General features: G+C 43.5%; 1 protein-coding gene and 1 long non-coding RNA gene across 2 annotated transcripts; both read left to right on the top strand.

Moving 5' to 3' along the window:
• Positions 1–13280: 13280 nt before the first annotated feature.
• On the top strand, positions 13281–14646 carry LOC308334417. Its single transcript, XR_013965903.1, has 3 exons — positions 13281–13566; positions 13824–13941; positions 14579–14646. It is a non-coding gene; the product is annotated as an uncharacterized lncRNA (long non-coding RNA).
• A 356-nt stretch (positions 14647–15002) lies between these two features.
• LOC308334658 (uncharacterized protein) lies at positions 15003–25847 on the top strand (the record flags this gene model as incomplete). The annotated part of the gene is made up of 6 exons (XM_080791463.1): positions 15003–15031; positions 17282–17461; positions 20906–20966; positions 22351–22433; positions 23576–23685; positions 25819–25847. The coding sequence occupies 6 exons, from the start codon at positions 15003–15005 to the stop codon at positions 25845–25847; spliced, it is 492 nt and encodes a 163-aa protein (XP_080647589.1).
• Positions 25848–26651: the final 804 nt, after the last annotated feature.

Below are 26651 nucleotides of genomic sequence, written 5' to 3'. Positions count from 1 at the left end.
TTATAATAACTATTACATTACTTTCATGGCAAGGTGGTCGTGGTTTGTAATTAGGCCTATTTCACCCCGCCCCCCTATTTTTTTCGCGGCTAATAAACACAGACTTACAAGCCGTAGGTTTGCAGCTCTGATGTTTTCGTCTTTCCTTCGGTGAAGTTGTTTATTTGTTTGATGTTGCAGGAGGAGAAGAGAAGAGGGGGAAATGCAGCAGGGAAACGCACACACCGCAGACGTGAGTTATTAAAATTATAACTTTTAATTTGATATGTTTTCTCCAAGCACTCGACGAAGAATGGAGAACAACAGCAACAGCGAGCGAATGTGTAACTGCGCCACGAGGCCAGCTCGTGCATATAACAACATTAACACGTTGAGTTTATAACCTTTATATGTCCATAAATACAGTGACTTAGGCTATGACATTAATTAAGTATATTTATGCCTATATTAGGCTATTGTGTGAGGCATATTTGGCTTTCAGTCGTCTGAACAGCTGAACTTGGGTCGAAATTGTCAGTATATTTAGTCTTAGTTTTAGTCATCGTAGCTTAATTTTCATTTAGTTTCCATTCGTTTTTGTCAGTGAAAAAAAGTAGTCGACGAAAACAACACTGCTATAGCTTAGGCTATTGTGTGAGATATATTGGGCTTTCAGTCGTCTGAACAGCTCAACTTGAGTGAGGTTCTCCATAAAAGCATAATTATACAGAAGAGAAGGAAAGCCATAATGTATAGAAGAAACTTGAAATAATAACTATAGTGTTTGACACACGTCACGTGGTGTTACATTAACAATATCAGCAGCACTCTTGACTCTGTTTGGACAATGGAAACACATTATTATAATATTATTTAATAATTAATATTATTGATATTAATATAATATTATTAGACTGCTATTGGTGTAAATTGTATCAGACACATTTCTTCAGTGTTTCAAAGTGGTCATTCAACATGACACTGGTTGCACTGGTGTGTCTAAAGCAGTTGGTTTTCAATCAATTTCATTAATATTAATAATATACGGTATTATCAGCTCTCATCAAGCAAAGTGATAAAGTAGAAGACATTACAATGATGATTATGCAATGTTTCCACTACTCTGCTGCCACCTATTGGGAAGCGGGGTGGAGTGCAGTAGTGTATGGCAGGTCTCTATTATGAAAGGGGAATGAAAAAGAATAATGAAATAAAACACAACTTCTTTCTTTTTCTTTTTTCTATAGGTCCAGCTATTCCCGTAGGAGTGGACGTCCAGGTGGAGAGTTTGGACAGCATCTCTGAAGTGGATATGGTACGTTCTAAAATGACCACTACAGGCTGACAAGCAGTGTTGTTTTTGGCAGCAGATTTAGATTTTAGTTTTAGTCATATATGGCTGTATTTTGCGCGTCTTAAGGACCAGGTCTTATTCCCTAACTTGAGTAAACTAAAGACCTGGGGGCGTGATCAATGCTCTTTGGCCACTCAGAATAGCCAAATGGCATTGATCATGCCTCCAGGTCTTTAGTTTACTCAAGTTATAGGGAATAAGAACTGGTACTTAAGACACGCAAAATACAGCCCATAGATAGTCTCTTGAATAGTTTTCACTTAGTTTTAGTCACATTTTAGTCACCTGGAACGTTTTAGTGTTTAGTGTAGTTTTAGTCGACTAAATGTCATAAGATTTTAGTCGACTAAAATGTATTTCGGCGGGCCTTGATGCCGTCGTAATGACTGTTTTTACACTTACTGAAAATAGCCGATCTACAAGCTCACAGCGCAACGCCTTGTGGGCTTGTAGATTGGCTATTTTCAGCATGCACCCAAGTGTAAAATGGCAACTTCACCACTTTTCAACTTCTATATATCTTCATATAATTGGTCTTCACTAATGTTCATGATACAATTCTACTCAGTCTTAGGAGGGCTGTGGGCAGTTCATAGCCCATGCCTTTTTTGCAATATTTGCAAGTAAGATCATTGGAGACAAAGGGCCGATTCATACTCCTATTTTACCGATGTTTCGGCGCTGTATTGCCGAAATGATTTCGGCTCGTCAGAAATTTTCAGTAGCACCGAAGAGCCGACTTTAAAATAGCTAATTTTAATCATTAAATAAAATGAATCCAGCCAGATCGGCGCGGGTAAAACCCGGAAATGCCATAGTAGAAGAAATGACTGCCCGGTAAATTCAGGGTACATTGCGTTATTAAAATGACACAAAGTGCATTTTAGAGAGAAACTGGGGACCTGAGACGCTTCCCAGGTTCGAGAATAGACTTTTACCAAGGTCTAGCAGGCTTTATTTCGGTGAGTGGTTACGTCGTTTTGTTTATTTGCTGGTATTAGAAAAACAGCGCACGGGAGTGGAAATATGACCAGAGGGCTGTGGAAGGTACTTCCACAAGGCGTGTGAGAGAGACACTCGCTGTAAGCATTGGACCAGGGCTAAGTAGCTCACAGGTTTGATGTCCATGTTTGTCTTTAGTTCAAAGTTGGTTTTTAGCACCACTTTCAACTTGCGTCCATAATATGTTCAAACACTTCCAAGATAGCAAATCTTCCAGCTCACAATTGTGAGCCTGTATCGGCTATTCTAGTTAGATGTTGTCAAAAACAATCTTTACACTAATTTAAGATTTCTTTCAAATTGATTACCTAATGTTGCACTTTTTACAGTAATCTGGGCTCTGCAAAATCGACACTGGCATCAGACTCAAAATGATGACATTGGTCGGGCTGTACATGGGTCCAGTCGTTCTCAAAGTGGGTTCTGGGGACCCCCAGGGGTCCTACATTCATTGTAATGTTACATAAATTATGATGAACTTCTTTCTTTCAGATACTCAAGGCGTATGGCGACAGAGCGAGAACCGTCCACATCTCTCTGTCCGGGTTCCAGTCCAACTCAACACCACTGATGAAGACCCAGAACCGTCCACATCTCTCTGTCTGGGTTCCAGTCCAAAGCAGTGAGACTCACCACCACTGATGAACACGGCTCAAAGTAGGAACCTTGATTTTGTATTATTATTCTCTGCTGCTGCTGTTTGTGTTCTACAGTATGCCAGGATATTGGGTGCCTTAACGCAATTAAAAAAAAACATTTTGGCCATAAAAAATACATAAAAAAATCTTCTGAAAGAATATATATTCAAAGATTTGTGCCGCATTTTCACAATTTTTCAAAAATAGCAGACCTACAAGCTCGTAGCACGCCAAAAGGGGTTCCCACCCAAAATGGATTCATACAATTGAATTCAGTGATTTCTATACCGGTTTACCCCCATCTACTGTAATACAACTCTTCTTATTCTCTGACTGGGACCCCAAAGTTCACTGTAAAATCAGAAAAGTGTTGATTTAAGTCTTGAGCTCTGTGTACAAGTTGTACTGTACAGGGACTCCCATCCCAGGTTGAGAACATTAAATATGATATATATATATATATATATATATATATATATAGGCTTACGTTAAAATTAAACAAAACCTTTAGCCTTGTATATAGCATAGATCAGGGCTGGGCAACTTTGATAATGCATATAGGGCCAATATATTTCCACACTCATTCCAGAGGGGCCACAGTGCATATTACTGTCGTTGAAAAAATTTGCCGATCTACAAGCTCAAAACGCGCCTCAATGCGACGCGTTTTGAGCTTGTAGATCGGCTATTTTTTGCAATATTTGAATTGAAAACCTGAATATTTCTTTTCTATTTTTGAATTGGAATTTCAAATGCATTTAGTTATAGTTATGTTAACTTTCTCTCAAAGACAATAATGAAGTAATTAAAGTGGGTTTGGAATTGTAACAGCTGAAATCAATATGTATTCTGATATAAACATGAGGGCCGCATTGAGTGAAGGTGGGGGCCGCATGTGGCCCCCGGGCCACCAGTTGCCCACCCCTGGCATAGATAGTGTGTGTGTGTGTGGTTAAATAAATGCTAATTATTCTGGGTGTGACAGGCACCCCCCCCCCTCTTCCAGTGTTTGCCTCTTACAAATGTGCGCCACGGAACCCTTCTGGTTTAACCCATTCAGCACGGGAACCCCTTTTGGTGTTTTAAGCATCATGTTATATACTTTAGCTATTGAAAAGTAGCAGATCTATATACCGAGTGATATGATATACGATATGATATAGTACTTTATTGTCAGTTCACACTGTAATTGGTCTTGCGACACAGCAGCCAAGTATGCAGAACACATATACGTCACACATTTGACATAACACAAAGAACAAGACAATTTACATGCATAAAGACATGAAGACAAGAGCAATATCCACTGCTTAGATTATCCTGTGGCTACTACAACTCCTGATTAAGCCTCAAGGTCGACTGGTGGACAATGGACCTGTGTGCCGCGCCATGAGCTTGTAGATCTGCTGTTTTTGAATATTGTTAACAGAGTCAAAGTTTAAGTCAAATCTTTGCTTTTGGTTGGGTCCCTGAAGAAACAACATATTTTCAGATGGGCGTCGATCGGCGGCCAACTACTTTTTGGGGATCCTTGACATGAAATATTGAGCACCACTGATCTAAAAACATCATGATTTAGAAGACAGTTGTCAGGCCTAAATGGTTTAATATTCAGTGCCGCGGCGGGCCGCGCATGCCAATGATCGCCCACTGTCTGTCCAGACCCCTCCGGCAGAGTTTCAATGGGGAACAATGGGGAGCCTCTCTGGTTCTGTGTGATAGGCAGTTTAGCAGTGAGCTGGGACGCCCCAGGGGACGCCCCCGGGGAACCGCAGACCCCCAGAGGGGAACACCGCACACGGCAGCATGCGTGCGTGGGCTTTGAATGCGGAAGAGGGAGAAGTTGACCTTGTTCAAAACGTGTGTCGAACTTGATTCCGTTGGTATACAGATAATACAGTATAGGTGGCGCTATAGAGGACCTATATTGTAGTTATTTAGTCACAAGCTTCTTTCTTTCTTTCTTTCTTTCTTTCTTTCTTTCAGATATCCTGCTGATGACCGCAGAGTCCAAATGACAACATTGCAGAGTTTGAGGATGAGATGATGAGATCCTGCAGCATCTTACACTGATGACGACATCGGTTAGAAGACTGCTCAAAGTAGGAACCATGTTTTGATTCTCTGTATGCTGCGTGTGTATACTAATGACACACACACACACACACACACAATTTTAGTTTTTCATTTGAATCCACAAAGGACAGTTAATTTTACAAGGAGACAAATATAACAGTTGACAGTTCATGGACACCTATAAAGAGCCCAAACAGATCAATATTTGGCAAGTTGCTTTTTTAGTGTGTTGAGCACTCGAGCCGCTGTGCCGAGAGAGAGAATGTGTGTGTGTTTGTGTTGAGTGCTCGAGCCGCTGTGCCGAGAGAATGTGTGTGTTTGTGTTTCAGATGCGGGAGGCAAACGAGTGTCCTTGAAACACTGTTTTCAGATGCGGGAGGCAAACGGGTGTCCTTGAAACACTGTTTTCAGATGCGTGAGGCAAACGGGTGTCCTTGAAACACTGTTTTCAGATGCGTGAGGCAAACGGGTGTCCTTGAAACACTGTTTTCAGATGCGTGAGGCAAACGGGTGTCCTTGAAACACTGTTTTCAGATGCGTGAGGCAAACGGGTGTCCTTGAAACACTGTTTTCAGATGCGTGAGGCAAACGGGTGTCCTTGAAACACTGTTTTCAGATGCATGAGGCAAACGGGTGTCCTTGAAACACTGTTTTCAGATGCGTGAGGCAAACGGGTGTCCTTGAAACACTGTTTTCAGATGCGTGAGGCAAACGGGTGTCCTTGAAACACTGTTTTCAGATGCGTGAGGCAAACGGGTGTCCTTGAAACACTGTTTTCAGATGCGTGAGGCAAACGGGTGTCCTTGAAACACTGTTTTCAGATGCGGGAGGCAAACGGATATCCCCGAAACAGTGTTTTCAGATGCGGGAGGCAAACGGGTGTCCTTAAAACACTGTTGTCAGATGCGGGAGGCAAACGGGTGTCCTTGAAACACTGTTTTCAGATGCGTGAGGCAAACAAGTGTCCTTGAAACACTGTTTTCAGATGCGTGAGGCAAACGGGTGTCCTTGAAACTGTTTTCAGATGCGTGAGGCAAACGGGTGTCCTTGAAACACTGTTTTCAGATGCGGGAGGCAAACGGGTGTCCTTGAAACACTGTTTTCAGATGCGTGAGGCAAACGGGTGTCCTTGAAACACTGTTTTCAGATGCGTGAGGCAAACGGGTGTCCTTGAAACACTGTTTTCAGATGCGGGAGGCAAACGGGTGTCCTTGAAACACTGTTTTCAGATGCGTGAGGCAAACGGATATCCCCGAAACAGTGTTTTCAGATGCGGGAGGCAACGGGTGTCCTTGAAACACTGTTTTCAGATGTGTGAGGCAAACGGGTGTCCTTGAAACACTGTTTTCAGATGCGTGAGGCAAACGGGTGTCCTTGAAACACTGTTTTCAGATGCGTGAGGCAAACGGGTGTCCTTGAAACACTGTTTTCAGATGCGTGAGGCAAACGGGTGTCCTTGAAACACTGTTTTCAGATGCGTGAGGCAAACGGGTGTCCTTGAAACACTGTTTTCAGATGCGTGAGGCAAACGGGTGTCCTTGAAACACTGTTTTCAGATGCGTGAGGCAAACGGATATCCCCGAAACAGTGTTTTCAGATGCGGGAGGCAAACGGGTGTCCTTGAAACACTGTTGTCAGATGCGGGAGGCAAACGGGTGTCCTTGAAACACTGTTTTCAGATGCGTGAGGCAAACGGGTGTCCTTGAAACACTGTTTTCAGATGCGTGAGGCAAACGGGTGTCCTTGAAACACTGTTTTCAGATGCGTGAGGCAAACGGGTGTCCTTGAAACACTGTTTTCAGATGCGTGAGGCAAACGGGTGTCCTTGAAACACTGTTTTCAGATGCGTGAGGCAAACGGGTGTCCTTGAAACACTGTTTTCAGATGCGTGAGGCAAACGGGTGTCCTTGAAACACTGTTTTCAGATGCGTGAGGCAAACGGGTGTCCTTGAAACACTGTTTTCAGATGCGTGAGGCAAACGGGTGTCCTTGAAACACTGTTTTCAGATGCGTGAGGCAAACGGGTGTCCTTGAAACACTGTTTTCAGATGCGTGAGGCAAACGGGTGTCCTTGAAACACTGTTTTCAGATGCGTGAGGCAAACGGGTGTCCTTGAAACACTGTTTTCAGATGCGTGAGGCAAACGGGTGTCCTTGAAACACTGTTTTCAGATGCGTGAGGCAAACGGGTGTCCTTGAAACACTGTTTTCAGATGCGTGAGGCAAACGGATATCCCCGAAACACTGTTTTCAGATGCGTGAGGCAAACGGGTGTCCTTGAAACACTGTTTTCAGATGCGTGAGGCAAACGGGTGTCCTTGAAACACTGTTTTCAGATGCGTGAGGCAAACGGGTGTCCTTGAAACACTGTTTTCAGATGCGTGAGGCAAACGGGTGTCCTTGAAACACTGTTTTCAGATGCGGGAGGCAAACGGATATCCCCGAAACAGTGTTTTCAGATGCGGGAGGCAAACGGGTGTCCTTGAAACACTGTTGTCAGATGCGGGAGGCAAACGGGTGTCCTTGAAACACTGTTTTCAGATGCGTGAGGCAAACAAGTGTCCTTGAAACACTGTTTTCAGATGCGTGAGGCAAACGGGTGTCCTTGAAACTGTTTTCAGATGCGTGAGGCAAACGGGTGTCCTTGAAACACTGTTTTCAGATGCGTGAGGCAAACGGGTGTCCTTGAAACACTGTTTTCAGATGCGTGAGGCAAACGGGTGTCCTTGAAACACTGTTTTCAGATGCGTGAGGCAAACGGATATCCCCGAAACAGTGTTTTCAGATGCGGGAGGCAACGGGTGTCCTTGAAACACTGTTTTCAGATGTGTGAGGCAAACGGGTGTCCTTGAAACACTGTTTTCAGATGCGTGAGGCAAACGGGTGTCCTTGAAACACTGTTTTCAGATGCGTGAGGCAAACGGGTGTCCTTGAAACACTGTTTTCAGATGCGTGAGGCAAACGGGTGTCCTTGAAACACTGTTTTCAGATGCGTGAGGCAAACGGGTGTCCTTGAAACACTGTTTTCAGATGCGTGAGGCAAACGGGTGTCCTTGAAACACTGTTTTCAGATGCGTGAGGCAAACGGATATCCCCGAAACAGTGTTTTCAGATGCGGGAGGCAAACGGGTGTCCTTGAAACACTGTTGTCAGATGCGGGAGGCAAACGGGTGTCCTTGAAACACTGTTTTCAGATGCGTGAGGCAAACGGGTGTCCTTGAAACACTGTTTTCAGATGCGTGAGGCAAACGGGTGTCCTTGAAACACTGTTTTCAGATGCGTGAGGCAAACGGGTGTCCTTGAAACACTGTTTTCAGATGCGTGAGGCAAACGGGTGTCCTTGAAACACTGTTTTCAGATGCGTGAGGCAAACGGGTGTCCTTGAAACACTGTTTTCAGATGCGTGAGGCAAACGGGTGTCCTTGAAACACTGTTTTCAGATGCGTGAGGCAAACGGGTGTCCTTGAAACACTGTTTTCAGATGCGTGAGGCAAACGGGTGTCCTTGAAACACTGTTTTCAGATGCGTGAGGCAAACGGGTGTCCTTGAAACACTGTTTTCAGATGCGTGAGGCAAACGGGTGTCCTTGAAACACTGTTTTCAGATGCGTGAGGCAAACGGGTGTCCTTGAAACACTGTTTTCAGATGCGTGAGGCAAACGGGTGTCCTTGAAACACTGTTTTCAGATGCGTGAGGCAAACGGGTGTCCTTGAAACACTGTTTTCAGATGCGTGAGGCAAACGGGTGTCCTTGAAACACTTTTCAGATGCGGGAGGCAAACGGATGTCCCCGAAACAGTGTTTTCAGATGCGTGAGGCAAACGGGTGTCCTTGAAACACTGTTTTCAGATGCGTGAGGCAAACGGGTGTCCTTGAAACACTGTTTTCAGATGCGTGAGGCAAACGGGTGTCCTTGAAACACTGTTTTCAGATGCGTGAGGCAAACGGGTGTCCTTGAAACACTGTTTTCAGATGCGTGAGGCAAACGGGTGTCCTTGAAACACTGTTTTCAGATGCGTGAGGCAAACGGGTGTCCTTGAAACACTGTTTTCAGATGCGTGAGGCAAACGGGTGTCCTTGAAACACTGTTTTCAGATGCGGGAGGCAAACGGGTGTCCTTGAAACACTGTTTTCAGATGCGTGAGGCAAACGGGTGTCCTTGAAACACTGTTTTCAGATGCGGGAGGCAAACGGGTGTCCTTGAAACACTGTTTTCAGATGCGGGAGGCAAACGGGTGTCCTTGAAACACTGTTTTCAGATGCGGGAGGCAAACGGGTGTCCTTGAAACACTGTTTTCAGATGCGGGAGGCAAACGAATATCCCCGAAACAGTGTTTTCAGATGCGGGAGGCAAACGAATATCCCCGAAACAGTGTTTTCAGATGCGGGAGGCAAACGAATATCCCCGAAACACTGTTTTCAGATGCTTAATAAATGTGCTCACTCAGAACGAGCAACAGGGTCCTTGTCTATTGCTGGGAGTCAAATGCACTATAGTTGAATACAAGAAGGAGACTAAATGCCGACGTGTTGTGGATTCCCTCTATGGTAGCACGCTGGGCTCCTGGCTTGCCCTCGGCCTTGACAAGAACCACAAGGAAATAGAGAAAGGCGTCATCCACAATCAGAACAGGTGCCAACACACTATGGTGCTCTGTGTTGACTGCCTCAAATTAAAAGTGCACTCCACTGTGGTTTGTTGTGCTCCGGTGTCTGGTTAACTGCATGTGCTTACTTCTCTTTCCCTCTCTCTTTCGTGTGTGTGTGTGTGTGTGTGTTTTAGAAGAGGTGTTGAATGAGGACTCAAGGGTGCATGGTATAAAACGCACCAACCGCATGCTCAACGCACTCAAAGCTGAGAAGGATGATGGGTAAGGGGCTTTATTGGACAGAGTGTGGATTGGTGACTTGTTTAAAGATAGACCCGAAGGAGTGTTTTGTCAGAAGCACTTTCAGTGGAGGGTTACATTATCTCTTACTTGACGTGTGTGTGTGCACCTCTTTCCCTCTCTCTCTTTCGTGTGTGTGTGTGTGTGTGTGTGTGCGTGCACCTCTTTCCCCCTCTCTCTTTCCATCGTATGTGTGCATGCCATTGTCAATCTCTCACTGAGCTGAGCAGCCTTCCCCAAGAGGACAGGGGGCAACAGGGAGGACCTCTCTACTCAGCCGTTACAGACAAAGTTTGATAAAAGATTGAATTTGAGTTGTATTTTTTATGTATTGAGCTCTTTTTCTGTAATTCTATACCAGGACTAAGTTGCAAACTGTAGATGATGCATGCTGATCCAATGTATGTTTTATTCAACATTATTTCGATTCTTGGCAGCTGTAAACATCGACAGTCATTGTTCTTGATTTGTACCGTTGTTTCTTTCTTGACTTTCTTGACGTTGTTACCCCTCCCCTCCCACCCTCTTTATTTCTTTTTATAATTTTTATCCCACGATGTTGTAACCCATTTCATACCCCTGTGTCAATTATCTAATGTGGTCCTGGGTTCTACACACCCTCCGCCAACCTAGTCTCCATATATGGGGGACATGGGGAGAGCAACGGACTTGAACTCATGCTTCCTTCATGCCTGAGTGTCCAAGTTGATCCTTTTACACCTGACAGGGGGGAGTTTCCCTGGTTGGACGTAGCGCGTGGAAGGAACACGTTATTCCAACCAGTTCCTTTGCCTTCCATCAGGCGCCCCGGCTGGCCTCCCCCCTCTTATCAATGGAATGTCCATTCCTTTGCCTAGGTGAGATGTTAATATACCGATACAAGGTATTTAATGTTATGCAGATGCTGTTGGAAAATCTCATGTACATAAAAGATTTACGCTTATTTGTGTAAGACATGTAATGATCTAATCGGACACCACAGTTCCTGTCCACTGAGTGTTACTGTGTTCTCAGGGCAAAACAATTATGGTTAACCTTACTGGTTACTGACGGGCTGCTTTTAATGAAATGATCAGATCAAAGAACGTGTTTACAGCAGTTGACTTCCTATTAGATTTGGGGTAATAGTTGAAACATCAGCAATTACATGCTACTTTTGCAGGGGAGAACAGGGCAAGATCAATATAACATTTGAAATTATATTGTCCAAATACTATTTTGAGGTATACCGTATATGATATTTTTTCTATGCTTTCATCAGGGAATAATATCTTGCTCAATACTGAGAGTATGGCTTTGTACTGATTTAGTCAATGAGAATCTGTCATTTTTTCTAAGATCTCGTCAGGGAATTAATGTTCATATCTTGCTTGATTTGTATTGTACTGATTGACTCAAGTCTATAACCCTGTAGTCAGTGTAGTGTCCCCACACTGTCACCTCTTTCGCCCTGGGCCTGTGTACGTGCGTGTGATTACATGTTTTTCCCTAAAGGCAGGCGAAGATGATGGCTGGCTGAAGATCATCAAGAAAATGGCAGGAAAGGTAAACTATTTTCCTCTACTAACGTAGCTTAAAGAAACTTTTGGTCATTTTATCTTCTACTCAGGTTTATGTGAACACCCTTGACAGTTTTTAAGTTTCTTGATTCACTATTTAGATATTTGATATTCACTTTATCTGCCCACCCCCTTCCTATACAAACCCATTATAACTACAACCTCCATTTTATCCCATGTAAGATTCATCAAAAACACCCAACCTTTTTTCTGGTGACTCAATTACTTTGTTCAGTTTCTTCCCCTCACCTCCACAGTCATTTTCACATGCCCAGAAGAATTGCAGACTTATCGGTCACGGTCTCTACACCAAATGGTCATTTCTATGAATCATCCATTATTTTACAATATTCCCCCAGTGAAGGATTGACCTCTTTTTATGTATTCTTTTCATATTTCTAACCACTACTTTTCCTTCTACTGTGCTGTGCGTAACATTATGTAATCCTGTAGCACAGGGAAGGGAAAACCTTGACCCAGCTCGAGGGGGAACCCCTGATCCCATGTGTGTACGTGTAATAGGGATCTCCTAGCTCATGGGCTTATGGAGGTATGGCATTCCTCAGATGCCTGTGAGGTTGATTTATTACAACTGTGGCCTCACCAGACCTCTCTCTCTCTGTGTGTGTGTGTGTGTGTGTGTGTGTGTGTGTGTGTGTGTGTGTGTGTGTGTGTGTGTGTGTGTGTTTTAGAAGAGGTGTTGAATGAGGACTCAAGGGTGCATGGTATAAGACGCACCAAACGCATGCTCAACGCACTCAAAGCTGAGAAGGATGATGGGTAAGGGGCTTTATTGGACAGAGAGTGTGGATTGGTGACTTGTTTAAAGATAGACCCGAAGGAGTGTTTCATCAGAAGCACTTTCAGTGGGATGGTTACATTATCTCTTACTTGACCGAATGACTTATGTGAATGCCCATCAAGAAGCCACGATTCATTATGTCTAAGAATGGTCCGCTTTAGTTTGGACTTTGGACCTACACAGGATGTGCTTTTTCCCCAAAGCAGACATCCAGAAAACAGTTCTGTGGTGTGCACTTCTGCTGCCCGCCTGGCAGAGGTAAATGCATTTACTTGCATGCTGTGTCAAATTTGGCCCAAATCAGTATCGCCCTGCACATAATTAATTAAAACAGTGAGTACATTTAGCAAATGTCCTCTCCAAAGACATGTGAGTGAAGAAATTGGTGAAGGACCCTGCATAATCAGTATGAGTTGAACAAAGTGGACTGATTGTGTTAAAAGTTCCTCAACACATCTGCATCTAGGCCAGATTGTGTCAGTGTGTCACCAAACACCCTATCACTACAATACATGTTAGCATATATGCAATACACCTACACTACTGTATGTGCAAATATCAGAGTTGAATACGTTTTTTCTGTTTAAAAAAAACAGAAATCACACCCATGTGAAGTGGGTCATCTTCTCATTCCGACCAATCACAATTTGCGTCCTCACCTTCGTCATCAATGTTTGTGTTACGCAATGTTTGTGTTTACACAAACACCCAAAATTGTCCATTCATTGTCAATGGTACACACCAAAAACTGGACATGGGAAGGGCTATCTCGCCTCAAAAATCACACTTGTGTGAAGTGCGCAGTGCCTTTTTTTTCTTGGCTCTTATCATGATGATGTAGTGGTCCACATGACGTCATAGTAATTTATTTTGCCATAGACTTGAATGGGAATGGACTCTATGCAAACACGCAATTTTGGAAATAACTTGGGGCCTCTTCCTTACTTCCTTCACAGGTGTCACCGACTGTCAATGATGATAATGAAGGCTCTGTTCCATTCTGGTCAAACAGAGTCCTGGTGCTGCTGATATTGTAGCCTGGGTTCCAGCCTGATTCGCTGCAATTAGGGTTTGTCACTCACTTCGCTACTAATCCACGGAACACAGTGAATCCGGCTGGAACCCAGGCTACTGATTGGCTCGCTGGAAACACTCTGCTACACCAGTGGGTCTCAAAGACACGATGATGCAGTGCTGTCAGTCAGTGAGCTGCTGGAGAGACACGCTGAGTTTGGGGGTCAACGGTCGGTTTTCAGAGGAGATGAGAAGGTAGGAAGTCCGCACACCGGTCTTGAGTTCCAAACTTTTATATCATTATAAGAGACTATAAGAGATCCAGAGTACTTCAGAAACCCCTGCAGACTATACTATGTGGCAATTCTGGCATGCAATATGTTGATCTCCTTCAGCTGAAATAATATGATCTTGGGGGTAAAATGCATTGTTCAAAACATTAAAGTATTATCCCAGCCCAGTCATATCCTGTGTTCAAGCCACAAAAAAAGTAAATTAATTTCTTTTCACAGATCTCTGGAGGGGGAAGCTCGTGTTGCTCATTGGCAATGAAGGACCCCAAGGGCTGGCAATGCAATGTCTGATACAGAGAAGAGGAAGGAATGGTACCAGTCTCATCTGTGGAAACAGGTGTTTGTGTTGCATCTTGCATGCAGTTTTATATACTGACCACATGGTGGCAGTCCTTCTCTTTTTTGGACTGAACAAACTACACAGGATCTAACACTAAAGACAGAAAGAACAGCCCTTGGATCAAGAGCACAAGGGTTGATTGATTGTATTAGACAGAAATGTAAACGGCACAGAGTACAATCAAACACTTAAAAGTCTAAAAGGATCGGGTTCTATGTATTCAATTCATAGCCAATTCATAGCCTTCAATACAAATAGTTAGAATAAAAAATCACAATCAATGAGGGGCGCTGTTATCATCATACATCATCATGAAATACGTTCCGCAGACACAAAGCTGGGCATAGGAGGGGCTAGCACCCCGTGTATTTATATCGGCCACATATGGCTGTCATTTAGTGCCCTAAACAAACAAATAGACTTGGCTGGCTAACGATTTACATCATAAGTGCTCAAATTCTAAACAAACATTAAAAGTCCCATAGGACTTGGCGGCCATATGATGTAATCTTCAAAAGCCATGCGCTAGACATGGCCAAAGCATTTCCTGGGCCAAAAACTTTGAGAACGCCTGTTTTAATCAATGAATGGATTGGTTGAATGTGTCACATGAACAGTCCGTGTCCTGTCCTAGATGAACATGCTGTTGAGATGTTCTCCAACTCTGGCACAGCCCACCTATCTGCAGCATACAGAATGCAGGTATGTGTCTCTTGGCCTGGTACCTGTTTTCTTACCGTCTTGTCAACTTGGCTGACTACTTGTTGAACTTAAATAAGTCACTTTTTATGCAATCCTTAAGTCTAGGTTTGAGTTCTGCACATGCACACTGCTGCAGCTTGCTTCAAACATATATCATTTAATGCAATGTTTTGGTTTAGACCATCATGCATAAATGGTAGGGCATGACAAAGAGACATATATATAATAATGTAGCATGATAATCAGATGCACAAGAAAACACAATCCTGACCTTGAAGCTGGCCTGCAAGAGTGCAGATGAGCTAACAAGACTCAAACGCAGACACTTCTCCACCGAGGCTAGGCGACTCCTTACCATGAGCCCTCCACTCCACGCCCTGGATGGGTCATTGGCTGCTGGAATACTCAATGGTACAATTCAACATCCACATTGAGGAAGTTCATCAACTCAACCAATCCTCCTGGGTGAGGGAGTGTCTGCCACTGATCTCTGTGAATTTTGAAAACCACAGACTGTTGAACATCATCGATAAATGCCCAATCTTCAAATCACCACATGGAGTCATTGAACTGGATGACGATATCACTTCTAGCTGATTGTTCCAAATTATCCTGTGTAGCCCTACACGAACGAACGAAGACGAAAACACCTGCCAGTGTAAGAACACAGGTGTCAATTAGAACAATTTACACCCATACCTCACAGAATATACTTGCATATCCATAATACATTGCCATGTCATACTGGTAATTATAAAACATTGCCATGTCATACTGGTAATTATAAAACATTGCCATGTCATACTGGTAATTAGAGTACAGTATAGATGGGAAAACTAAATGTCACCAGAGACAGCACCTTAACCTGCCCAACACACAGAAACATAATGAGGCAATCTCATTTGAAATCATTGTTGTGTTTCAGCTAATGGTAATGGTCCTATGTGACTTTGTTCGGCCACGGGTCACATATAATGGTAAAGTCCCATAAATTGCCTTAAAAATAAACAAGTACCAGTGTTTGTTTCGGCTGTTGGTCAAGGAAGGCCAATACACTATCATACAGGATGCAGTGATGAGTTCTGTATGCTTCAATAACCCTCTTCCCTATACATGCCATTGGGACACTAGCCCTGTTCCTGTAAAAAGGCATGAATTAAAATAATAATCATCATACAACGTCAGTGACACGGATTATGTTTAGTATTACTAATGATGTATGCCGCCATATCATACAAGCTACGATGTTATGTATTTGCTTGCGTCGCTCAAGAAAGTAATTGAAGTGCAATTGGCGTCACTATAAGACGGTGTCAAATTGTTAACTTTTCTTTCGTGACATATTACAATGTATACGTACAGTACAGTACATCCATGTTACTAGAGCCCATGTCATGTTGTTTTGTCTTCGTTCCTGCAGTGACATAGATACTTCCAGAGCCCAGGTGGTCCCTATAGCTAGTCGGTGCACCAGCTGGCTGAGGAGCTGGGCCTGCTACCTGAACTGAGCTGGAGGCATCTTGTAGGACCACGGCCAAGGTCCACTCACAGGACAGGTACAGCTGGGTAAGACTGACACCGTGGTTCAGCAGGTCCTTTATGTTTGTGGGTAGCCCCACTGTGAGCAATGTGCTTTTTACACTGAGAGATTTGTATACAAAGAAACAAAAAGGAATTTTGACATGCAGCAGCTTGTTCTCACATGTCAGACTCAGTACTCACTGTATGCCATATAATCAGCAAGAAGCATATGACTCACATAACTGAATGCAACACAACTGTTACCAACAATATTTTGACTAACGACTCGAGTAAGAGTACCAGAAAGAGTCATTTAAAGGGGTAGTTCGCTTTCTTTGTGTGTTTGTGTGTACCCAATAGCGATGATTTGATTGACTGAGCAGTGAGCACGGAATGTGAGGATATAAAGTGATTGACCGGAATGTCACAACTGTGTTTTTTCTTTATATTACTCAATGTTATCAAAATTTCACACTAATTGGTACACATACTACACAACGAGTCTGTTTGATTCCTCATATTCCATCCTGATTGGCTAAGAATGGCTTCCAGAGTTTTCAAGAGTGGCCCATTTGTACAAAATGCCGCAAATCATGAACGCAGCTTCAGATTGCGGTGCAACCGTGTACACATTCCCACTAGGCTAAGGAAGAAATGCCTCTTGACATTTTTTTTTTAATTGCCCCAATTCTGGTGGAGACCTGTGCCCCGAGGCAAAGGGGCACTTTTTGAGGGGCACTAGCCCCTCCTATAGGCCTACCCAACATTCCGGGTTTGTGTAAAAACAAACATTGAAGGTAAAAGTGAGGACAGAAAAGTGAAGACGACAAAATTGATTGGCCCGAATTATATTTGTGATGATTTGATTGGTGATTGATGATAAGAGTGCCCCCACTTCACATGGATGTGATTTTCTTTTAATGTCTACTCTGGATTTTGTGTGCTGTCTTTAAGTAGCTTGATACAATATTTAGTTTAGATATTCATTTGATCAGACACGCCCTTCCTATATACCGGCAGTAAACCCATTTAAAAACTCAATTTTAACCATGTTCTGGTGACTGATATTGTCCTTATAATGTGTGACGGTGATGAGCCATGTTTTTTTCCGCAGATGTGACTTATATGCCTTGGAATGCGTTCTGAGGGCGGCATTGAATTTCATTGGCCCTCACCCCCGTGAGCAGCAGGCAGCAGCCATATTGGAGCGGCAGCCATATTGCATCACTCTGCACCAGCTTCCAAACCTGCTCTCTGCTCCTGCTGAATGTGCATCAATTACTGCTCTCATAAGGTACAACTTTTAAACATTAATATGTTAACCCCTGCTAGAACAAAATTTAGCAAGTGCTACTTTCATTAAGCTAAGGTTTGCTAGCTAACGAACTTAGCAAACTTAGCAAGGTGTTAATTTCATTTAGCTAATGTTAGCTACTGTAGCTATCAAATGTTACAGCAAATTTACATGGTTAGCATTTAAGCTGTCCTGACAGCAGCATTCAAAAGCTGCCCTCAGAGCAGCAATTCATCTCCATATATGTCAGAACCTGACATTCCATATGTTGATCCTTCCCCATCCATCATTCCTCTTCAATGTCTCCCTTTTGACTTATACCTACCTGTCCATTCAAACTCTAGACGGGCCTGCCCCAAAGTTATTAGTGCAGCCGCACCCGGCAGCCAGCGAAAACTTCTCAACAGGCCCGAAAATTAAGGCACGGCCCTACCTGGCCCTCATCAAACCCTGTACACTCAAGACATGCTCCTTATATTCATTCAAGTTTTGTTTATTCTCGAAATTACACTGAGTAATCAAACTCATTTTCAGTGTCGTCGAGTAATATAATAATACAATACAATAATACATTATCATATAGAAAAAAATATGGGATTGATCTGACCCCCCATGCTAAAGCGCCAGCGCTTGCCCAGAACTCTGCCATCAACGAGGCGGATGCGTGCATGCGACCTCGCCCACCCTTTAGGGCGAGGTCACTTCTCGCCCTCAGGCGTCTTACTGGTATTCTAACTTACATTAATTGACAGTGTGCTACAGTGCTTGCTTACAAGGGCCTGAATAATTGCTCAACAATTATTTGAGTAACTGCCTTTCTGTCGGTTTTATAGTTTTCTTCTTATTTGGCTATTTGGTCTCTCCTCTACTTAGGGCATCTTGGGCTCATGGCCCGCAATTCAGCCGCTGCCCGGAAATTACGAATATAGGAACTTGCTCTGTCCCTTAATGGTATTTTGGTCAAGCGTCACCCGCTATCTTTTTTGCAGACTAGAGGTGTGGTCATGGGCGTGTTGGCACGCATTCCCCTAAATTTCTATTTTGGTCACACATTTGGGAAAGCGACAGTGGAGTTTAAAACCACCCGTAACTTATACCCGTAAGCCGTGCCAAATTAGTTTGGTAGAGTGGCGCGCGCCTGCATGGAAATGTCCTTTGAGTAAAGCTGCGTCATCTCTCCTTATTCTCCTATACGCATATCTTTGTAATTTTCCTATAATCAGCAGAAGTGAGTGCCTGCATGCCACTTCCTTGTGTCCATTGTGTTGATAATTGTATAGTCAAAGGGGGGGGGGGGAAGGTGCAGCACAAGTGAGACTTCAAGGCAGCAACGCAACACTTTAATTTCACATTATTGTTCTGTGGTACGGGTGTTTTGTAATGATTTTGTGAAATTGTCTCGTTATTATAGCATCTATGAGCGATTTAAATAGTCAATTCTTAACTTTTTGTCATTTAAAAAGTAATGTTCCTGCACCAGTAGTTACAAATACAATGGCGTGGGGCCAGTGAGCTTCAAAAGACAAAGCATTTGTGATTATAGTATTGATTCTGTTTTGTGTAGAATGTTCTCTCCATCTTATAAAAGCAGTGAGAGAGTGGTGGTGGGGGTGACAGCAAGGATGGGGGGCCCCTCTTTGAAAGATGTGTGAATTGTTGATGGAGCAGGCAAAGCTCAACTGACTCCTTTCACATGCATGCGTGTCGTGACTGTCTCGTGTGTGTGCGTGAGTGAGCGAGCATGTGTGCCGTATTACTCCACTGCGTCTGCCTGCCAACGATACAGAGAGGCAGGACAATATTGGAAACAGTCTCACTTTGCACACACTTTCATGTACTGTATGTAACACTAATGTACCTTCCTCTTTCCTTCTGTCTTCCACTCACTTTCTTACACACACACACACACACACACACAGACAGGCACTCAATCACACACGCACGCAGGCGCACGCACAAGTACACCCTAACGCAGACAGCGTTCTCTAAGGAACCAACTTGATTCCCAGTGGCGGCGAGAGGCCCCCTTCAATTATAGCCAGCAGCAGGCATGCCTTTGAGCCCTGCTACCAAGGGGACATGACTACCAGAAAGAAAGGTGGGAGTGAGAGAGAGGGAGTAAAGGGAGAAAATATTCTTACTAAAAGTGTCTCTTGCCAATCAATGCATTCTTCTCCTTTTGGTGTCCCTTGTTTCTCCCCCCGCCTTTCTCCCTGTTTATTTCCCTTATATATTTAGGATATTCTTTCTGCTACCTCAAAGCATCCCTCTAGCTGGGCGCTATCCCAGATTTATTTATTTAAAGATAATGGCTCTTGATTGTCCTAGATAGTAGATAGTGCATTTAGGCATAATCTCATTCTAAATCTGAAAGAGCCCAAGGCACATATTGTCAAGTCCATTTGACATAATGAGGTGTCCAAGATGCATAATGATTATCGAGCCCCTGGCTTAGTTTGGAGTTTGTAAAACATTGTTTAATTTTTGTTCACCTATGCAATGATGTAATTGGCACACGGCCTGCTCAACCAGTTACAGGGTACCTTGTGGCACAAATAATTTACAAACTCTACTTTGCCCTGATGAAGACGAGATCATACAAAAGCTTCATATTTGAAAACAAAGTCAAATGATGCGTAGCTTGCGGACTTCAGTCAGATATACTCGATGGGCTCATTCAGTGTTATGCAAGACCCACATGTCACTCATTCACTGTCGTGGCAATCAGCTGACCAATTAGTCGGGGTATTTAAGCTCGCCTAAAACGGGATTCTTCCTGCGTTCCGTTCCTGGTGTTTCCTCACACCGCCACCCCAGCAACCATTTTGCTATTCCTGTTCCCCATGGGAGGTTGTTATTGTACTGTATATCTATCTCCCTGTTAATGATGATTGTATAATTGTGCCGAGCAGGGAGAAAAATGTCAAGATAAAAATATTTAATATATGCACACTTGTATTCCCATTCTATAATAAATTGTTATCTGACTGCTATTGGTATTGGTATTGGTACTGGTATTGGCGCTGCACTGCGGCGACATGGGCATAAGGGCTACACTTATGCTGGCCCTTTGTCTAAGACAAATTTCTTCCTCGGGAGACAAATAATAAAGAACCTTGAACTATGTAAGGAACCACTGTGTACTTGAATCTGTGGTGTTTTCTGCAAAACTCTACATTTTGTTTTGTTTTCCTATTAAACGTTTGGGTGGAGAATGGAAAAGGGCCAAGGACAAGGGACAGAGTCGGCAATCTGGAATGTATCAAATAACCTGGCCTAGACCTGGGTTTGTCAGTTCGAGGCTAGAATTTCACAGCTCACTACGGTTTGTAACAGGGTGGAGTGGTTCACTCAAAGTCCACAGCTCAGCATTGCTCTGTGTACCCCGTCCCCCCCGTCCCATTGTCTCTGTCTGACGGCGCTGCCTCTTGTCTCTGTACCTAGGGGGAGCCGCAGGAGGGGGATATGCCCAGGACCTGGGCCCCAGGTCATCCCTATGGAGGAGGTAAGACACTGAGACAGACCCTCACCGATCTCTCAGCTGGACATGCACTGGCTTCAAAGGCTTTGGAAACATGCAGAGATGCATGCAGACGTGCACGCACACATCAATACTCATATTATGCCAACACACACACACACGCACGCATGCACACGGGCGCGCACACACACACACACACACACACACACACACACACACACACACACACACACACACACACTTGTAGCATAACAATCATGACTAAAGCCAGTGTCCATGAAGTGAGGGGAGGAGGAATGGAGAGCAGTTTCAAAGTGGTTGTGATAAGGCAAGCCACCCTGTCTCAAGCCAAAACACCTGCTCTTCATTTCACTCTTTTCCTTACTCCACCTCCCAAATGCACTCCTGTGGTGTTTTCATGGCCTTTTAAAATAAAAAGGGGGACTGTTTTTCTTTTTCTCTTGGTAAATAAATGGAGTGTCATAATATTGTCACGGTCCTACAAGACAAAAACAAATCCATACTAGATGTATTTTATTATTTGAGGCCAGAGTTGATATGCAAGACCTGCGCTGTAGAGTGTATTGGCGGAAGTGTTGTGATTGGTCGAAAAATATGGTATCTGGGGGAAATAAATACTCTGCCTTAGGTTGTGACTAGGGACCGACCGGGGCTATGCAAGACCAAGCTTTGCGGCTTTAGTCTGTCCACACAAAACCACAGAACTTTAATTACACTCAATTACAATTTACTAATTTAATTTAAGTAGTTATTCCACGCTTTGATTATTATGAAAATATCTGGGCCTGCTTTAAAATATGAAGAAAATGCTCACCTTGTCTCATTGTGAGGTCATTGCATGTTCAAGGGTCAGTGAAGAATTAAATCAATAAGGTCCTTCATTACTAATTCATGAATGTCACAGCATGGTTTTTGAGCAGTGCTAACGGCTCCCAACATGTGGTGGCTTTGTGTGTATGGCTGTTTATCCCCCCCCGCGCTCGCTTTACAAGAGTGTGATTTTTAATGTCACAATGAGTATAATGTAAGGTCACAATTTCAGTCTTCTATTAGACCAGGGGTTCCCAAACAGTGTTGCGTGCACCCCTTGTGGTGCGCAAACGCCCTCTAGGGGGTGCCTGAACTGAAAAGGGTTTTATGGTGTCATTTAACACAAACGGCAAAATCTGGTAAAACACTGTTGTAAGGAGAGTATAGTGCAGCTATGGGAGTATACAGCAGCTGCATGTCTCTCGTTGCAATGTCTGTGATTATTTGTCATAATTAAAATATATATATATACGTCAGGAGGTAACAGGGGGTGCACAGCCAAAAAAGGGGACCGCTGTATTAGACAATGTAAGACTATTATGAAAACTGAATTGTTCTTTTTTTGTTCCCCTACTAGGCCTTATACAACAGGCTGGTTCCCTCTGTGAATGGTGTCAGGCGATTCTCTCCCAGTCTCCCATACAGATCGCCAGGCTACATGTAAGTCATCCTCCGTGTCCCAATAAATGTCAGTGTGCCTGAGAACTGAGGAATGTGAGGATGTCAACAACCATTAGCTCACGCAGCAGGCATATAGGTTTGGTTGCTTCTTTCTTCGTTCAAATCGTCCACTAGGGGACATCAGTAAACGCGTCTCTTTCTAAGCTAGCACTATCCCTCTCCTTAACTACGAACACTTGCATGTTTATTCGTCAGACTTCATATCTGTTTATGTGATGGTCAGCAAGCCAATCTATTGAGTGTTGATACCAAAATGCCTGATGTTAAGTCATAACAAATAAAATCCAGCAAATGGTATTAGAGTTCGGAGGTAAGGCTGAGGTCTTTCATAACAAAGCAGCACCCACACACACTCTAACATGCAGTCTCGCTGCTGAGTTGAGGAGTTCAGAAGCGTTTACTATAAAATATTTATTGGTCTGGATGGAGTGAAAGATAAGGAAGAGTCATTTGTGTCTAAACAGAGCTCTCACAGAAATGTATCAAGCATGGCTGGTCAGCTGCCTTTTCTTCCTGCATCCTCCTCAGTGTTTGCTCTATGTTCAGTCATCAGTGGTTGACTGCCGCAGCAAGGAAAATACCACCGTGCTAGGGGGATTCAGGAAAAACATTAAGCCTGAGATATTCTTAGTTGTGCCCCACACTGAAAATACAATGCGTTGTGTTTGTAAATCTGCTGTTTTGGTGCACGACAGTTAAGAGCTTATGGGTCCTATTTTCATCAGTGCCTATAAAACACCTTATCCTAAACTTATTTTCCTTTTATTTATTTTTAATTTTTTGAAAAACATTTTCGAGTAGTTAAAATACCCGATCTACAAGCTCACAACGTGTCGATGTAGATCGGCTAGTTTTTCAAAATAGCAAAAAAAGGCAAAGAAGTTGAGGGATAAGGGGTGATACACTGATAAAAATTGGGCCCTACATCTCAGGCTTTACGATTCACTCAAGGGCAAAAGGGATTCAAGCTCAGCTGTAGTGTTTTTATTGTATACATATACATTCTACAATCCTATTCTACTGTAGGATCAACACAAGACAAACCTATAGAACAACCCAAGCCACCCATGTTTCAGAACATGTATTGTACATGATCTGTCCCTCTCTCTCTCTGTTTTCAGTGGCTGCATGGGCATCAATAAAACAGATCCCAGCTCTCTCACGCCCCAGGAGGTCAGCTCCTTCGTCCGCCACAACCTTGACCCCTCCAAGGTCACCTGGCAGAGAAGAGGTAGGAGTGGAATCACTGGAATTCTCTCTCTCTCTCTCTCTCTCTCTCTCTCTCTCTCTCTCTCTCTCTCATTCCTGGTTGCCATCAACAACATTGGGGCTGGCTGAAATAATAACAATTCCATTTAATTTCTAGTTTCATTTGTTACTGTGAAATAAAACGTTGACATGTCCTTACCAAAACATCCTGCGAGTCCACAAAGTCAGTTCGGAACATGGTTCTAAAGTTCTTTGTAAGAGTTCCTGATGGTTTTGATCTGTGCCAAAAGAAAAGCAGATTCATATCTTTTTTTTTTATGAATGAAATTAAATGGATTTGATTACTTTAAAAATGATATCTACCATTATCACATTCTGAGAGTTCTCAATGGGGCATCGTGCTTCTACTGCATGTTAACCCCTCCACTCATAGTCAATGATGTCTGACGTAAAATAATTGTAGCCCTGGGGTGGATGAATGTAGGTGTGGCGCAAGGGTCTTTGGGGGTGGAGGGGAGGGCCAACCGCAGTGGAAGCTATGTTGTTTTTAGGCTGTCGGTGAGACGGACCAGCCAGCGTGTTGCTATGACTGATGAGGTATTTACCCCAATGTCTCTGCAGGGCACATTTAAGAGAGGAACCTCGGAGATTAAAAACACATTTTACCACCTAAAACACACATGCACCTAACTTTGTGCATGTGTGTGTTCGAATGTCCATTCATGGGTGGTGGTGGGTGTCTGTTATGTGAGCTGTGAGTGTGTAGATTCTCAGAATGTCTGTTTTCCTTTAAGCATGAAACAACCTAGGGTTTTTTTTCACCCTCATCTTTCCATCCGTTTCGTTGAACCAACATTGAGACAGTGTTTGACTCCTGTGGGTTTCGGAGGTCTCCGCAGATCACTAACCGCAGAATAACCACAGTTTAACCAATCCCTCACTTCTTAAGATGGAGAGGCGCAACCGACAAGTGAGGAGAGGTACAGTAGTAAATCCCTCTAGCACAAGGACTTTGAGTAGTCAACACCTACTCATAATAAGAGACAAAGATCACGCTTGTCAGTTTATGGGCTCTATGCTCTAAGTGTTTGCATGCGTGCGGTCATTTACAAGCCCATACATGTGCTGTTTTTACAATACGTGTCTAAATGGATCTTTTACAGTCTGTCATACTCCATGCCGTAAAGCTGTCCAATCCTCCATATTGTGTCCAGAGGTACTAGAAGCTTACTGTTTCTTTTTGGGCCTCATTCAAGCAAACTAGCTTCTTTATGGCAGTTTAAAAATCACAAAACGTCAGGCAGGAAAATCTAAAACTGATTGGGTTGGTTTATCTTCTTCTCTTCAGTTGTTGATCACAGTGGGGCAGGCGAGCACTGAGAAAGAACAGATGAGAGAGGTATGTTGGCTCCGCGTCAGAAACAACCGGGTCTTTCCAAACATAATTCCTCCACATACTGTATCCTCTAAAACTAAATATGCTTGATTCAAAGCATCCACCATTCAGAATTTATCGCATTCAATTGGCCACTGCAAATATTTCACATTGTGGGCATAAATATGCAGTACTTTTCATGGTGGGAAATCAGCACATATGTATCTCCACCACCTAATTATTCCCAGCCAGCTGTAATGGTCGAAACTGAGGAATTTACAACCTATTTGACTTGAAACAAAACCTTTAGCCATGTGAAATGTTATCAATATTGGCGCAAACCTCTTGGGCGCGCACAGTGATGAGGGGGCCTTAAAATGATTATTGTTTTATGCATACATAGAAAGCACATGTTTGCTCTCTCGCTCTCTCTCTCTCTCTCGCGCTCTCTTTACACACACACGCACGCGCGCACACACACACACACACACACACACACACACACACACACACACACACACACACACACAATTAAGCCTGGTGGTATTTCGCCCATGTCAGTAGTAATGACAGCTAAATGAAATCCTGCAAATAAACACTTCACCTCACTGGGAAACGAGTTGGCCTAAGTGAAAGCAAATGTTTAAAGAAGGAGGAAAACTACACCACCACACACACACACACACACACACACACCTAAAGCAGCCCAGCCGTTGAGCTAGCCAACCATATGCTTACATTTAGCTCCATCCTTGTGTCCATTCTTCCACTCTGTTGCAGTTATCCTTTGCACCTCCTCCTCCTCCTAGAGCCAGATACACCATAGTCCCTCAGGGACTGATCACTGGGAGTGGGAATAAATATGTCATGATTCCTATTGGCTGTCGTGTAGTATGTGTCATGTTAGAAATGGCTTCCCATAGTCCTCAGTGTACCCCACACACACACACGCACGCACGCATGCACGCACGCACACACGCGCACACACACGCACGCACACACACACAAACTTTAATATCTCTGTGGGGACAAAGGTTCCCGCAAGCATAGTAAAACTACGCCAGCACTCACAACAAAAAAAGAGGGAGAAAGCAGACTCTTCCCTCTATTGTTTCTCATTCTTACACAACTAGGCCATGTCCATGAGGCACGTCATTTTGAACAGAGAGCACCATTTCTTCCTTTTTTCCATATGGGTGTGTACTGTATATGTGTGTGTGTCAGAATGTTTAAGGTTCACTGTCTTGGAGGGGAGTTGGAGTTGGTCTTGGCCTGCTTGCATCCGTCCAACTGTTTTGGGTTTAGTGGCTGTGTATTCTGTTGACATATCTGTGTACCAGTGTTTCTGTGTGTACCCAACTGGCTTCTGTTAGCTTGTGCCAAAAGCAACAAGTCTCTAATGAAAGGACTTGCACACATTCATACGAATGTGTGACTACATGTGTGTGTGTGTGCGCGCGCACACACACACACACACACACACACACACACACACACTCAATCTTCCTCAAAGTTTTCTCTCTCTCGTCATCTGTCCCATCATAGTTTACAGAAAAGGGATATGAATGAGTCTGACATGTGTCATACTAATAATTTTATTTGACAAAGCATTT

The sequence above is a fragment of the Protomyctophum bolini genome (genome assembly GCF_963924005.1).
Source record: "Protomyctophum bolini genome assembly, chromosome: 19".
NCBI lineage: Eukaryota > Metazoa > Chordata > Actinopteri > Myctophiformes > Myctophidae > Protomyctophum > Protomyctophum bolini.
The sequence above is the reverse complement of the archived record's forward strand: the minus strand, read 5'-3'. Positions and strand labels throughout refer to the sequence as shown.